This window comes from Benincasa hispida, chromosome 6 (assembly GCF_027475165.1).
Source record: "Benincasa hispida cultivar pf3 chromosome 6, pf3_genome.v1.1, whole genome shotgun sequence".
Classification (NCBI taxonomy): domain Eukaryota; kingdom Viridiplantae; phylum Streptophyta; class Magnoliopsida; order Cucurbitales; family Cucurbitaceae; genus Benincasa; species Benincasa hispida.
Window position 1 is genome coordinate 38802387 of NC_143483.1, and position 16604 is coordinate 38818990.

General features: G+C 30.6%; 1 protein-coding gene across 2 annotated transcripts; it reads left to right on the forward strand.

The window, feature by feature from the left end:
* The first annotated feature begins 7025 nt into the window (after positions 1-7025).
* Positions 7026-15400, forward strand: LOC120080270 (Protein kinase superfamily protein). 2 transcript variants are annotated; one of them, XM_039034890.2, is made up of 10 exons: positions 7026-7250; positions 7336-7463; positions 7553-7671; positions 7770-7894; positions 8637-9008; positions 10475-10729; positions 11921-12078; positions 13179-13394; positions 13487-13633; positions 15102-15400. In XM_039034890.2, exons 1-10 carry the CDS (start codon positions 7115-7117, stop codon positions 15255-15257), a joined length of 1812 nt encoding a protein of 603 aa, XP_038890818.2. In that variant the 5' UTR covers positions 7026-7114; the 3' UTR covers positions 15258-15400. The 2 variants fall into 2 exon arrangements, with proteins under 2 accessions (XP_038890818.2, XP_038890819.2); XM_039034891.2 differs by having other exon boundaries at positions 13179-13390; positions 15102-15240.
* The last annotated feature ends 1204 nt before the right edge of the window (positions 15401-16604 follow it).

Sequence of the window (16604 nt, forward strand, 5' to 3'; positions counted from 1 at the left end):
TTTTATCATAGTCAACCCATTCCCTTTGTGTATAACCCTTACCACAAGTTGAGCTTTGAAAGTTTATACCTTTCCAACTACATCTCTCTTTCTTTTGTAGATCCACTTACATCCTATGGGTTTGACCCCTACAGGTAAATCTATAAGCTCCCATATCGAATTGGAGTACATGGACTCCATTTTATGGTCCATGGCTTTGACCTATTGGTCCTTGTCTATGTCATTCATCGCTTGTTTATAGGATAATAGATCCTCAATACCATCATCTGGTATGACAACCTGAGTTTCAGTTAAACCCAAGTAACGGTCAGGTTGTATCAAAACCCTCCCACTGCGTCGAGGCACTCTCAATAATTGAGAAGGACTAGACAGACTTGAAGTGCTGGCTCCTTCATTAACTCTTAATGAAGGACCAACTTCATCAACAACCCTTGTTGATATGTCAGTAGCTTCACTTAATACTACTTTGCTATGTAGTTTGTGATCTCTCACATGGTCTTCCTCTAAAAATGTATTGTTTTCGATACAAACACTTTATATTCTTGAGGGTTATTGAATAGACCACCTCTCGTCTCCTTATGGTAACCAACAAATTGCCACAATTTTGAACGAGGTTCCAACTTCTTAGGATTTATCACTAACACATGTGTAGGACAACCTATGATTCTAAAGTAACATAAACTCGGTTTGCGTCCTCTCCATAACTCGAAAGGTGTTTTAGAAACACTCTTTGAGGGGACATTGTTCAAAATTTGAACTGCATACCCCAAAAACGAGTTAGGCAATTGAACATAACTCATCATAGAACGAACTATATCTAATAAGGTTCTATTTCTCTTTTCTGATACACTGTTTTGCTGAGGTGTATGAGGTATTGAGAGTTGGGATTGACTTCCATGTTCTATCAAATAATCTACTTACCCTTAAGGCAGGAAAGAGTGAATTTCATCTTGTATTATTATGTTTTTAGCTCCACATGCGGTCTTGTCCCCAAAATGGTAGGTATATTGGTTAGTGATCTGGCCTCTCTCACTCATGCAAATCAAAGGATAGTCCCTCGTGAACAAGAGTTCATAATATACTCAAGATTAAGATAAATCGCCTAGGTCATCCTATTGAAATAGGAATCTAACTTGCCAACGGTGTTGCATCTAGCGATTACTATTTCGCGGTCCAGTCTAATGCAAACTCATTTCCTAGGATACCCCCACTCCTGTGTTACCTACACGAATACGTTGGATCATTATGTTTGTATCAAATACAAAGTAGGTCGTATCCATAGTGTTACCAGGATAAAGTACCTAGTCTTATCACTATACCATAGACCCTTTAGGCTGTATATTGAACATTGATCCCTATATGTCTCCACATACAGTTCAAGACTCATAAGACAACCTTGGATGCTAATTTATTGGATTTAGGGTTATTAAGATAAAATAGACAACAATACAAACAATAACATTTAGTGGTTTAATATCTATAACTCTTTATTGATGATGGTCAATTAATAACATTTACTATCTACGAGTTGTAGGGCGTAAAACCCAACAAACTCCCACTTGAACTGAAACTTTAGTAAGTGGGTTGTGCACAATCCAAAAGGTGAGATAATGATAAATAGAATAAACTAGGGCATCTATGTTGGAGTTGATGCCCTAAATCTCGTAGGGTTCTGTAGTTTGTAAACACATGTATGAACAAATATTTTGTGATTTATAATATGGGATATTTTATTCATTTCAATCTATGAAATATGAGATATTTTAGTTTCATTAACCACAAACCAATAAACTAAGATCCATGGTTATCGTTGTAATTTATGCATGTATGTGGAGACATACAAGTGGATCATGCTTTAAGTGATAACCTAAATGGTCTGTAGTATATAGATAAAAGAGGAATACCTTATCATTGTGACACTACGAGTGTGACCTGCTTTCTAGGTGTTACAAATGGTGTAAAGTGCTACAAATGGTCTGATCCTGATCATTCATGTGGAGATATGCGAGTGGAGATATCTTATACAAAGGAGTTTGTATAAGACAGGACCACAGAATATTTAGTCTCGTTATATAACGTCGTTCATGACAGAGACTTTCATTTCACTAGGATGACCATAGATAACATGACCTTAATCCTGAATGAGTTGTGAACTCTTACCTATGAGGGTGGACATTTGATTTGCATAGATGCGAGTGGCTAGATCGCCGACTCAATCCTACCACTTTGGGGATTCGTCTGATTGGGGAGCTGGGAACTCAGGTACACAAGATGGAATTCACTCCTTCCCCAAAGCAGGGGTAAGTAGATAAATTGCTCCCTTAAGGACTGATTTTGGGGCTTGAACAATATGGCACCACATCTTCTCTTGGCCCGAGAAGAGTTTAGTCATAGTGGGACTATGATCTATTGTTCATTAAAGGGATCAGTGGTAATTAAAGAGTTAGATATAACTACAGGGGTAAAACGGTAAAATCGATCTAGCGATTTGTGAAGGGTCATCGTACTATTGATTGGTTATATCCAATGGACATAGAAATATATATATAGTGCGAAAAGTGCAGATGTTGGTCTTTAGTGGAGTGCCCGAAAGTTAACGGATGGTGGATATCATAATTAAAGAGTTTAGTCTATTATTCACGTACCGTTGGAGCTTCAAACTACTGGTCCATAAGGTCCCCTTGGTAGCTCAATGGATTCAAGTTTAGAATCAGTTTTTGGGTTAGTTTGAAATGTTCAAATTAACAAAAGAGAATTTGATTATATATGATATAATTGATTTAATGTATTTGATATATTATTATTTGATTGGAGGAATTAATATAAATATGATTTATATTAAATGCCATAAAAAGAGAAAAAGAACCATGCTTTATATGTTGCATATGATGCAATATTAAAACTCTATGTTATAAATATAATATGATCAGTTAGTTATTATATTTATTTATAATTTATTAATTATGAAATAATTAGTTTCTTTTTCTTCGATAACCAACCTTAGTGGGTGGTTTTAGACGGTTTATAGCTAAATGGGATAAGGATGAAAAATAGTTTTTCATTACACATCAAGTAATTATATTGCTTGTTGAGACGCTAGACGATAGAGATCGAGTTCACTATACGATAGTGCCTAATTCAACAAGATCAAGGATCGAGTCTATGCGACAGACTGATATCTTCTACACAATTGTTCTTTCCTTTACTCGATCGCTTACTCCTTCTACTTCCTCCATCCCTCTATCCAAATTCATACAGAGCCTACAACTCTTGGATTCTCACACCTAAAATACCAAGGTAACCTTATAGTGGTGTCGAGTTCTATTCGAGGATCGAGGATCGATTTGTACTCGCTGGTGATCGAGGATTTTCCAGAGGCTCGTTGCCTTCGTGCTTATTTTCTGAGTTGCTAAACGATCGAGGGAAATACATGAAAAAAGAGTTCTTTAAAGGTATTGTTTACTCGATCCCTTGTTTTTAATTAAAAAGCATGTTGTAATTTGACTTTAATGCATAACTGTTTCTCTATAATTGTAAATTTTTATGTTTTTTCACAATGGAGTTTGGAATGATCTACTTCCGCTCACTGGTTCTCTAGTTTTAGAGTTCATTCAATCTGTATACCCATTACACATCTCTTACTTACCCTAGATTATCCCATGTACATGTCTCGTAGACCTAGATTCTTTAGATGATCCTCAAACACTTTAGCCGTGAGAGTCTTTCCAAATAGATCAGCAATGGCTACTACCAAAACTATTGTCAAAGTATAATGTGATGGGCAAGATCATGTTTGGAACCACATCCAAATCGCTTAGGAACTTCCTAAGCCAAATTGCTTATTTTGCTGCTTCACAAGCAACTACATACTAAGCTTTTATAGCGGACTATGCAATGCATCCTTGCTTGATGCTACGCCATATTATAACTCCCTCGTTCAGGGTAAACACTGATGCTGGCGTGGATTTCCTAAAATCCTTGTGAGTTTGGGAATCAGAGTCTCTGTATCCTGTAAGGATAAAATCATTTGCTTCATACACTAACTTGTAGTCCCTTTTTCTCCTAAGATACTTGAGGATTCTTTACCACTATCCAGTAGTCTTACCTTGGATTGGAGTAGTACCTACTGAAAATTTCCACTGTATAACAAATGTCTAGCCTAATGTAGAGCATAGCATATATTAAGCTACCCACAGTCATGGCATAGAGAATACGTCTCATATACTTAACTTCTTGAAGTGTCAGACACTGTTCCTTAGACAAGTGAACCCCGTGCCTGAAAGGTAACAAACCCTTCTTAGAGTTCTGCATCGAATATCGAGTCAATATTTTTTTTTTTTTTCGATATAAGTTGCTTGAGACAGAGCTAGCATTTTTTTCTTGTGATCCTTGATGATTTAGATCCCAAGTATATACTGCGCCTCTTCCAAAACTTTCATTTGGAATTAGGTTGCCAGCCATTTCTTAATGTTAATAAGGTACCTTACATCATTCCCAATGTGTAAAATATCATCCACATAAAGTATTAGAAAATCTATGAAGAAAGTCTCCATATAAATTCATCATTTTGCCCAAATTAGGGCAAGGGAATTCATTTTGTGAAATGAAATCCTAGCCTAAAAAATTATTCTCCTCTCAAAATTTCTCTTCTCCATATTCCCTATTATTCTTCTTCAACCAAGGTGTGAGAGACCACTATTCTCTCATTGGTTCCTAGAGAATAACAAGGTCTCACTTGTGGTGGTGTCTATTGTTCGTTGCAAAATCGTTTCGGAGAAGACGATGAAGAAATCGTGAAGAGTTCGGGATTCGATCCCTTCAAGCGACAAAGGTATGTGATATTCTTCTTCCCCTTTTCTTTAATAACATGTTGGTTTACTGAATGTTTATCCCCTGTTTGCTTCTATTTTTGTGCTGATTTTGTTTCGTTTAAATTAAAAGAACGAAATGCAAGGCACTCATACGCTTTCCCTCGGGATTCGATCCCTTCAAGCAATAGAATACCATATGTAGACACAGATGATATTCTATCATTGTCTATCATGATCTATCGCATATAGATTGTGATACTTTGTTATTATTTGTAAATATTTGTCATTTAAAATTTTTTCCTAATTATAACCATTCTCATCAATTTTTGTAAAGTTTTATGACATTTACATCGATATTTCCATAAAATCATGGTCTCAATATTTCTATTTACATCAATATTTTGAACCATGGACTAATGACAATGGCAGTTTCGATGACTTGGATTGTGAGGAGTTTGACCTCGACTAAAATGTAGGTGAGAACAAGGAAAAACATTGATGGATAGAGCGATGCGCATGAATACAATGAATTTGTTGTGTCGACCCTGTCGATGGTCTTATGAATGATGAAGGCGACATTTATTCCAGAGACGATGAAGGTGAAAGATGGCAACTAAGGCAATTTTGAAAGTATTGGGCTTCCTGTTGGTGATGGAGGAAAAATTGAGCTTGAGGCTGATGAAAAATAAAAAGAACAACAAACCAATTGTTAACCATGGAGTTGAAAATGAGAGTACTTCATTAAAGGAAAGTCTTTTGCATATAATATTTGTTTGAACTAAAAGCCAATGGATAGAGAGTATAATCTTGATATGAATTTGAAAACTTATCCATTACCAAAATGGAAAAAGAAGCATAATCATATAACATATAGGAGGAAGTGAATAAAAGCCATGTCCTAAAATTGAAAAACACTTCGGTGAGTCCACTATAATTTTTTAGCTTTTGTTTTTCTTAAGTAACAAAGAAGTACAAATCATAGATCAACACATGACTTTGGGCATATGTGGAAAACTTTTGTAATTGCGATTGAAATGAAAATTTAAGTAATGGTGTAAATTGCTTCGGTTATTCAAGTTTGATGTTCTTAACTGCAATTGCAAGTTTAGGGTTACACTGATACAATCTACCAAATTTGATGGATGAAATTTATAATTTAGATTAAAAAAGGTTGATTCAACCCTACCAAGTGTAGGATCAACAATTATTTCTTTTATCCTTTTAAATTTGTAGAAGTTTAATAGTCCCGTACCATGAACTTTATCATGGTGAAGTACTGATTTTTTTTATACAATGGTTTAGTTTTTGTTAGTTTGTAAATATATTTGATCCCGATATGGACAACAGACCTTCACATATGGCTTTGCTTTTGGTACCACCCAAAAAGATTCATACAAATGGAGATAATTATTCTTATCTATATACCCATGATTATTTCCTTCTCTAAACAATGTGAGATTTTGTTCACACTCCTAAGAAAAACCTCGTTTCATCTTAGCAATATTATATATGTTATGGATGAAGTTTGTATAGCAACTAAATTTGTTATACTAATAAAGTTCAAAGATTAAAACTTTACAAAACATAAGCTATCAAAACTAAATTATTATACACACATATCAATTTTCCAGAGTTGTATGAATAAAAATTTATCATTGCTTTCAACAACACCCAGCATAAAATATATTCAAATCCATTGTTAGCTTGTTGAAAAAAGATATATTAAAAATAAAATGGGACCAATTAAAAAGTGAAAGAAAGATGCATCCCCAAGTCTTGTGTTTGTAATAAAGTGAAAAAAGAACTCTTTCTAAGTGGCTATAACTTTTGCTACCAAATCCCACAAATCAATATAATTCTTATAAATATTTATATGAAAAAAGGCTTCTCAAAAAATTATTTGGCTTTCATGGCAAGACAAAATCATAAATTGCATAATTTCTCCCCCTCCTTTGCTTATTCCTCAAAGCACCCAACCACAACACTTAAATGTCCTTATGAGATTCAAAAAGAAAACAAGAGAGAGAAGAGAGATAATAACTTATGTTTGTTCCTATATACTTTGAGAAAGTTTTCATTTATGCTTCTTAAACAAGAATATTGGAATGAAAGCTAGGGTAAGGTGGCCTCACACTTCAACTGAAACTTAATCATTTTGTTGCATTATTTCTAAACCCTATCTTTCCATTCTGGTCCTTAGCTTCACATGTACAAATAAAACATAACAAGAACTTCTCTTACACTCATACTCACAATCCAATATTTCAATTTTTCCAAGCCATTTTCTTGGTGGTGAAGAGGTCATGGGGTTCACGTCACCGGTTAAGATACTCGTCGGGATTCCTTCCGACGACATTGACGAGAGCAAGAAGCTTCTTTCTTGGGCAATCACAGTTCTAGCTCATCAACATGATTGCATTGTTGCTACTCATGTTCTTGGTTAGATTAACTTCACCCAACTTTCTTCAATTCAAAAATTTTTTTTGTTCCAATTTCGATATGTTTTCTTTGAATTGAATGATAGTCAGCGACGATACAAAGAAGCGTGGATCGACAAACATGACAATGAAAATTCAATCGCAGCTTCGTCGAGCAAAAGCCTACGTCATATCGATTCTCGGAGAGTTCGCCAATATTAGCCAATCCAAGCAGGTAAATCAACTATGTTAAAAACAAAGAACTTAATATAATATTGTCTACTTTGAACCTAAACCTGCATACCTGAAAAATGTCATTTTCAGGTAAATTTGGAAGCCAGAGTCGGTTTTAACTCGAGCATTGGAAGAGGTTTGACTGAAGAAGCGAAGTCGATTTCAGCCGACCTCCTCGTTCTTCGTGGTGCGAGAAACAAGTCAAACAGGTAAGGAAGCTAAAAGTATGAGTTTTAGAATGTAAATTAGTAATTTGGGTTGATCAGGGATGATTTTGTTTCTTATATTATTATAATTTTTGAATTAGAACCCCCAGCATCGCAAGGTATTGTTTTGAGAATGTTCCTGAGAAATGTACTCTGGTCTTCTTGGGAAAGCAAGAACAGTTGAAGCAAAATTTGGATTCTGATTCTGATTCTCTTCCATCTAAAGGTACAAGGAAGATTAAGAATAAAATAAAATAAGACAAGTTGATGTTTGATAATTATTTTGTTTTTTAGTAGGCTGTTTTTATTTTATTTTTGTTTTTAAAATGTTTCTAATAATTTTTTTTTAATTTTTTTTTAATAATTGTAACTATCTCATTTTTGCACTTTAAAAAGTTTCTATCCATGGTTTAAATTTTGAGTTTTGTATTTAATAGTTGTTTTGTCATTATTATTAAATTAATTTATGAATTTATCAATGGAATTTAATTTTGACTATTATTTAAGGATTACATGGTTAACATATCGTCCGTTACGGTTAAACTAAACTAAAATTTAAAGTTGAGTAAAAAAAGAAATAGATGTAAGTTGCTCTAGGTAAATTATAATAAAAAGATAATCTTTAGGGTTTAACTAAATTAGAAAAATTAGATCGAAACTATAAAAATAATAGTAACTAAATTTAAGGATAAAGTTAAAACTTTTAAAACTATAGGATGCCCAAATCATAACTACAAATTTTTAATTGAATTGTGAACCCGAACATAGGTCCATTGATAAGTAATCAATTATATATCTAAAAAATGGATGATTTGATCCATACTTCTTAAATGGTTGAATTCAAAAAATACATTGTAAAACCTAAAATCAATGATCAGGTAACAGCCTTCATAAACACGATTTCTTTGGAACAAAGGGTCTCAAACTTCTCAACTTATAAATAAAACAAAATCATTTTCAAATGGCAGGAGAAGAAAAATGCGAGGGAGATGTTTTCAGAGCTCAAAAGGCAGAGAACAATAGGGTTCCGCCACTCGTGGTGGCAGACGATGAGGTCGAAGCTTCCGGTGACTCCATTTCAAACACCACCACGGAGGACGACTCCTCCACGTCAGGCGACTGCAGCACCATCGGCTCTCCTCCGCCACTCATTTCCCCTTTCAAATCCCAATCCGGTGACCGACGACAGCGACTGTCGCCATGTAAATTGATATCATCGTTTATCGGGTCGCCTTTTCGGAAGAGAAATTGTAGCTTTTCTGAGAAGCAATCGGCTCAGCCTCTGTTGAGATGTTTCAGCTATGAGGAGATTTTGAATGCTACAAATAATTTCCATCCAGGTTTCTTTTTCACAAGCTCTGTTATCCTTTTTTATGAAATTTGACAATTTTTTTTTTTGGTTTTGTTTGGAGTTTATTATTCATTTTTTCTGTTTAGAAGTAATTTGAAAGGGTAGTCATAATGTGGCTGCCTCTCATCTTTTGAACGTGGATTTACAAATTTGCATGCTTTTAATAACTACTAGATACAAATTCGAAGTTATGAAAATGGAAATTTCACATAAAAAATGTCAAACTATTTATCGAAATAGAAAAAAAAATATTGATAAACACCGATAAACTTCTATTAGCGATAGAAACGGATAAAAGACTAAAATAATTAAATTTTGTTATTTTCTATAAATATTTTTCCTAATTTTTTTATTTTTGAAAATCCCCTTATGAGAAACCCAGATTGAAATTTAGATGAACCTTATCACTTTTTTTTTCCCTTAGAGAAGTATAAAGTGTATTTATGCATACAGAGACTTTTTTTATATGATTGAGCACAAACATAGTAAAATATTCTAGCAACATGAAAGAAACAAAACTTAACTAGCTTCCCCATACTATCAAAAAATAAATTATGATTTTTTTTTATTTTATCGAGACAATAAAAAATATGCACATGTATTTTCTAGATTAATTATTAGAAAAATTATTTTTTAATTCTCAAGTTTTGAAAAATAGTTACATTTAATACTTTGATTTTCAGAATATATCTTTTTAGTCTCTAAATTTTTAAAGATAAGTGTATTTCGCACTTAAGTTTTCAAAATATACCTTTTAATGCTTGTGTTTTTAAGAATAGCTCTAAAAAGCCACTAAAGTAATTTTTATTATTTTAAATAATTATATGACATTTTAAATTAAAAATTTAATTTTTATAAATAAGTTTAGAGAGAATACATTATTGAAAAATTATTTTTCTAATTGAAAATAATAAAAAAAAAATATTTACGAATTTTTTAAACTCATTCTTATAGTTTTGGAGATTAAAAAGTTACATTTTAAAACATTTATAGACAAAATGCACCTATATTTTAAAAACTCAAGAGAGAAGTAGATATCATAGATTAAATTTGAGAGATAAAAGCGTAATTTTCCCTTTTACCTCTTTCTTGTTGCTTTTTTTTTTTTTTTAAAAAAAAAAAAATAAATAATATGCATTTAAAGACGTTTAGTAAGGACAAGATAGGGGGAAAACTCGAATCTTATGAAAAAATTTAAAATGTTCCATTTATCTCTAAACTCTTAATGTTTATATTTTGATTTATGAACTTTTAAAATATTATAGTTTATCAGTGATAGATCGTCATAGATATTTATTACGGATAGATAATAAAATTTTTCTATATTAATAAATAAGTTGGCTTGTTTTTCTTTATTTGAAAATAGTCCATTATAAAAATAAAAACAAAAATAAAAGGTAGGATTTTTGTGCTAATATTTGAAGGGTTTTTTTTTTTGGTTTTGGTTTAAATCAGATAACATGGTAGGGCAAGGGGGGTATTCAGAAGTTTACAAAGGAGAACTATGTGATGGAAAGATGATTGCTGTGAAGAGACTAACAAAAGACAACAAAGATGGTAACAAGGAGAAGGAATTTCTTATGGAACTTGGAATAATTGGTCATGTCTTTCATCCAAACACAGCTTCTTTGGTTGGTTGTTGCATTGAAAATGGCCTTTATCTCATCTTCAACTTCTCTCAAAATGGAAACCTTTCTTCTGCATTGCATGGTAATTATTTAACCAACTTTATTTCTTTCTCTGACCTCTACTTACTTTCATTTCTCATACATCCTATCATTAAACTATACAATATTTTACCCAATTCACTTACCTATTTTAGGTAGGAGTGAAATTGAGTTGAGTCGGGTCGGATTTCCTTAGAAACAACTCGATCTAACCCAGGTCAATTTTGTACAAACACATGACGTAACCCAACCTGTTTGGTTTCATACTTCCCTAGTTTTGGGCTATGTGTGTGTTTGTCTATCTCATAGGATGGGACTATAAAAATATGGGCCATAAAAAAAAAGATGGGACTATAAGGAAAGCAGCCCAGAAAAAGAGGCCGAAAAATTGACCTAAACTAAACAAGATCCAAGTGACAAGTGCAAATATAACAATCTTGTTCAAAGTATTAGAAAATATAACACAATGCATGCAACAAAGTTTAGATCCAACTTTTAGAGTTTATTAGTAATAGACCATATCATTAAGAGGACTCTATAAGCGACATGGTCTATCACTAATAGATGCTTATCAGTAATAGAGTCTATCACTGATAGATTTTATTATATTTTCTATTCTTTATAAATTTCGTGTTACATTTAACTATTAGTCCCAAAAGTACTATCAATTATAATTACTCAGAAGATTCAAAAGGCTAGCTCCAATTAAAAAAGACAAGACCTAATAGATAATTTCGACGTACTTATGAAACAAACACTCAAATCGAAAGACATTTAAACCCTATTGCGGAGCAAACCTTCTTCTAAGGTCTCTCCATGTCTGTAAACATTTGGACGATTTCTCTCAATCCAAATGTTCCTATAAATGAAAGAAGAAAAGAAAAAAAAAAGTTAGGCAACTCTAGATTTTATTTATGTGATTGGGCTAAGAATGACATGTAATGTAGTATAGAAGATGAGTTTCATGTACGTGAAATTACATAAGAAGTGCTTAATTACATGGTTGCTAATTTTTTTTTTATTTTTTATTTTAGTATATTTAGGTGTAAGGGATTCGAACCACAGACCTCGTAATTTCTAGAACATTCGAATGCCAATAAATTATGTTCGATTTGACATGAATTTTTATATTCAATTCATCCTTTTAACTAAATATATGTTATGTTGATATGGAATTGAGAAAGAATAACATTAAAAAATAAAGCATTTTTAAGTGGTGAAATAATTTTGATAGGGAAAACAAGCAAAATTTTGGAATGGTCAGTGAGATACAAGATTGCTGTGGGAATTGCAAGAGGTTTGCACTATCTTCATGAATGTTGCAAACATCGCATAATCCATAGAGATATCAAAGCGTCTAATGTTCTTCTTAGCCCTGATTATGAACCCCAGGTAATATATAATATATCTATAAATTCTAATATTTATTTGCTTTTTATAGTGTAATAAGATTTATTGAAAATGTATTTTCTAAGTTCATATGAATCTATTTTTTTTTTTTCTTTTACCCTTTTAGATTATGTAAATAAATATAGGATTTTATCTCAAAATCAATTGACAATGAAATGAGTAACTCATTTATCTTAGAAAAATCATTTTGACATGTAAAAGATTGTTAGTCGGTTTAACGATTAAATGCAGGAACTATTTAGATCAATTTAATTAACTCCAGGGCTTTAAGCAATATGAATTTTGTTTTATATTTTATGATTCATTGAGCCGGATGGATTCAACAAATATTTGTTTGTTTTTGAATTCTTATTTAAATAGTGAAAATTTGAGAAACAATATTTTTATTGCTTCAATGTATCCAAAAATATTTGAATTTAAAATCTTCAAATATAAAATTGTATTTAAAACAAAAAAAATAAAAGTTCCGAAAAACATATAGTTACATTTTATAAACTTATTTTACTTTTGTTAAATTAAAATAAAGTATAATATGTTGAGAATGTGATAAAAGTCTCACATTAATCTAAAATAGAAAAAAAAATCATAAGTTTATAAAGGAAGACAAGCATCTTCAACGGTATGAAGTTTTTTGGGTAAAACTAAAAGCAAAACAATAAGTGTTTATGACCAAAATAAACAACATCATATAACATATCTGAAGGTTCGTTATCCCTAACATAATATATGATAAAATTTATAACATAAAATATGTATATAAATTAATTAATAACAATTGAGATTAAACTTAATATTTAGTCGCAATTAGAACTATTTCCATAGTTTATAAACCTATTGTGAGCCACATTTTGAACAAATTGTTTAAATTGTGATTCGGATTCCGAATTTGAAAATATGAAATACAATTTCTTCTTTTCAATCGAATCTCTTATTTCCATCACTTATGTTTTTCGATCACTAATTAACACATCAATCTTAAGAACTAAATAGACATTAAGTTGAAATGGTCGATATATATATATATATATATATATTTAGTTTTGACTTGGTTATATATGCATTACTGTTGGTGGGTGAGGCAGATAACAGACTTTGGGCTAGCAAAATGGCTTCCAAACAAATGGACACACCATGCAGTAGTTCCAATAGAAGGCACATTTGGGTACTTAGCACCAGAATATTTCATGCATGGTTTAGTTGATGAAAAAACTGATGTTTTTGCATTTGGAGTTCTTCTTTTGGAGATTGTCACTGGTAGAAGGCCTGTTGATTCATCCAAACAAAGCCTTCTCTTGTGGGTAATAATTAATTAATTAATTAATAATCTATGCCATCTTCTTCAATCTTCACTAATTAAAAAAAAGGGGTTTAATTTTGAATTTTTGAACAGGCAAAGCCTCTTATGGAGTCAGGCGAGATCGGGCAGCTGGCCGACCCGAGGCTCAAATGCTACGATGCCAAGGAGTTGCAAAGAGTCGTGTTGGCTGCTTCTTGCTGCGTTCGACAGTCCTCGGTTGAGCGACCGTCGATGAGCGAGGTATGCTACGACAATATGATAGGTCATAGGTCATTATATAATGTTGTGTGTGTGTGGGGATATTAATTGAATTATGAATTTGAAGGGACCCAATTAGTAGTTAGAAAAGTGTTACACTGTTCTTGTTGTCTTCTCTCCATCCCATGTTTTAAAGTTGACATTTTATATGCCTTTAAATGAAGAGAGAGAATGCCATAATTTTCAAGTCATAAAAAGATCCATCATTTCAACTTTGAGTTCTGAGTAAGCAAACTTTTTTCTTTTTTAATTCAAACACAACATTTGAAGTTGGAGGAACTCCTCAAAGTGTGTTGATATAAATAAATTTATCATAATTTATGAATTTGTCAATTGGTAATTAAACAAGATAATGAATCAAATCTTTTACCTGATCTTGATGAAAAATATATCTTAATTAGTTGACGAACGTTTTAATTAATTTTGAATAAGTAAACTAGTATGGTAAAAATCGATTCCAATCTATCACGTTGGATTATATATATTTGTCTCATAATTAAGTCGAGATATGCTGGAAATAATATGGTTAAAATTGATTTAGGAATGGTTTTGTTGTTAGTACAAAATAAGAAAGAATTTCACAGGTGAAGATTTTCTTTGTAATTAAGTTTGTAACATGTTTTTTCCCTCTATTTCTTCTGTTCTAGTTTTCTGAAAAAAGGAAAAAGCAAAACATACCATGTGTTTTACTGCTTATTTGGAAATTATTTTTTATTAAATAAAAGAGAAGAAAATCTGTTGTTAATTACTTTAATGCATGTTTCAACCTTTTTTGTCATTTGGATCTCTTTTTTATATTATTATAAATTTTATATGTGGTTGTAAATATTCAAAATAAGAAACAGTAATCAATAATTTGGCTTATATATATATATACACACATAATGACTAGGATTAGAGATTTAAAACGATTACCTCTTTTAAAGCTCAAAACTCTAAGGTTTGATGATAATTATATCTTCGATTTTTTGTTTTTGAAAACTGTATTGGTTTTTTTAGACTAAAATTTCAGAAATATTTAATCCTTTTTAAACAAACATATACAAGATCATTTTAGCCAAATTCGGAAAACATCAAAGTCTTTTTTAAAAACCAAGTTATTATCTAACAATTGGAGATTTAAATCAGTGGAATTTAAAAATAAAAAAGTAAGAGAAATTATTTTTAAAAAGCATAATTCTAATCTTATTTAATAGGTGCTCATAGAAGTCTATCAGTATCTATCAATGATAGAAAATGTTAGAAGTCTATCAATGATAGACGTAGATAGAAATCTATTAGTGATAGACGTTGATGAAAATCTATCAACGTCTATCGGTATTCTTTTTTACTATTTTTGTAAATAGTTTCACATTTTTTTTTATTTTATGTGTGAAAGTTTCCTTTAAATTATTCTTAACTAATTCCAAATGTTTTTTTTGTTTTGGTTTTTAATTGGAATAAATTATAGGTATTGGATGTGCTAAATAAAGGCCATGATTCAGAGATTGCAAAGAGCTTGAGAGCCCCAAAGTTCACCTCTGATGATGATAATGAACTGGATGATTATTCCATGATATTTGGATATGAAGTTCCAATAGACATACTTCTTGAGGATTATTTATGAGATTATTTAATATATATATATATATATATATATATTATTGGAAGTGAGAGTTTAAAATTTTAGCATTTCAGAATCTTGTATTATTTTATTCCTCCAAATTAAGCCTTTATTTATGAAGCTTATTTTTGTTAAAAGTTATTAAATATTAGCCACTTTGTTAATATTTTTTCATATGTTCACATAGAATTATAACTGAGGTTGATGTTGATATATTTATTATACAATAAAGATACCAATATAAGATTAATAGACATAATGTATAATGGGACTAAATTTATAATTAATAATAAAATACTTTAATATTAAAAACATAGACCAAGAAAATAAATAGAGTCCTAGAAAATTTGAAATTAACACAATATTTTCTTATGGGTAAGGCAATACATTCAGGAATTAATAAATTTAAGCAATTGTATTTGATAATACATTTATAAATTATATAACTACGTATAAACAAACCTAATATTAGGTTAAACATAAGGTCAATTATTTTAAATGATAAAACTATCAGAAATATTTATAAATATAATAAAATGTCACTTTTATTACTAATAGACAGTGATAAACATTGATAAACATTTATCAATGTCAGTGATAGACAATAATAGATATCTATTAGTTTTTATCATTCATAGACAATCACATTTTGTTATATTTATAAATAAGTTGACTCATTTTTCCATATTCAATAACAATCCTAACTATAAACTACTATGAATTAGTTTATCGGTATGTTTTATATATGTTAATTTTATGTATAATTACTATTTGGTAATATCATATTATTAATTATACATTATATAATACATATTTTAATTAAAAATTTTGAGATGATAAATTAAATATTTTAATTAGGGTTGTTTTTAAATATAGAAAAATGAATAAAAATATTTACAAAACATGGAAAAATTTTAGAACTATCAATGATAAACTGATGGACACTGATAGATATCATTGATAGTTTTAAAATTTTGTTATATCTTATAAATATTTTCAACAGTTTTATCGTTTGAAATAATTTTTCTTTAATTTTTTAATTTTTTAAATATAACTATACATTCTAAATTAGAAATTCAAAATCTGATAAAATGAAATACTATAGTTTTAATTTTTTTAAAAAACAATTTTAATATAATTATACATTTGAAATTCAAAATTCAAAATCTGAATAGAGAAAAACATAAAAATATTGTTTTTTTTTCTTTTCAAAATCTACACTATTTGAATAACAAAATTAAAAATAAGATGAAAATGTTTACCGAACATATTTGTTGATGGATCTAAAAATATAAAACTTAATCTAGATTACCTACCAAATCTGAACTAACTTTCCTTTGAATTTCCAAC

Coding starts and splice junctions, on each gene's coding strand:
- LOC120080270 (XM_039034890.2), top strand. CDS start 7,115: ATGGGGTTCACGTCACCGGTTAAGATACTCGTCGGGATTCCTTCCGAC. Junction 7,251..7,335: donor TGTTGCTACTCATGTTCTTG/GTTAGATTAACT, acceptor ATTGAATGATAG/TCAGCGACGATACAAAGAAG. Junction 9,009..10,474: donor TACAAATAATTTCCATCCAG/GTTTCTTTTTCA, acceptor GGTTTAAATCAG/ATAACATGGTAGGGCAAGGG.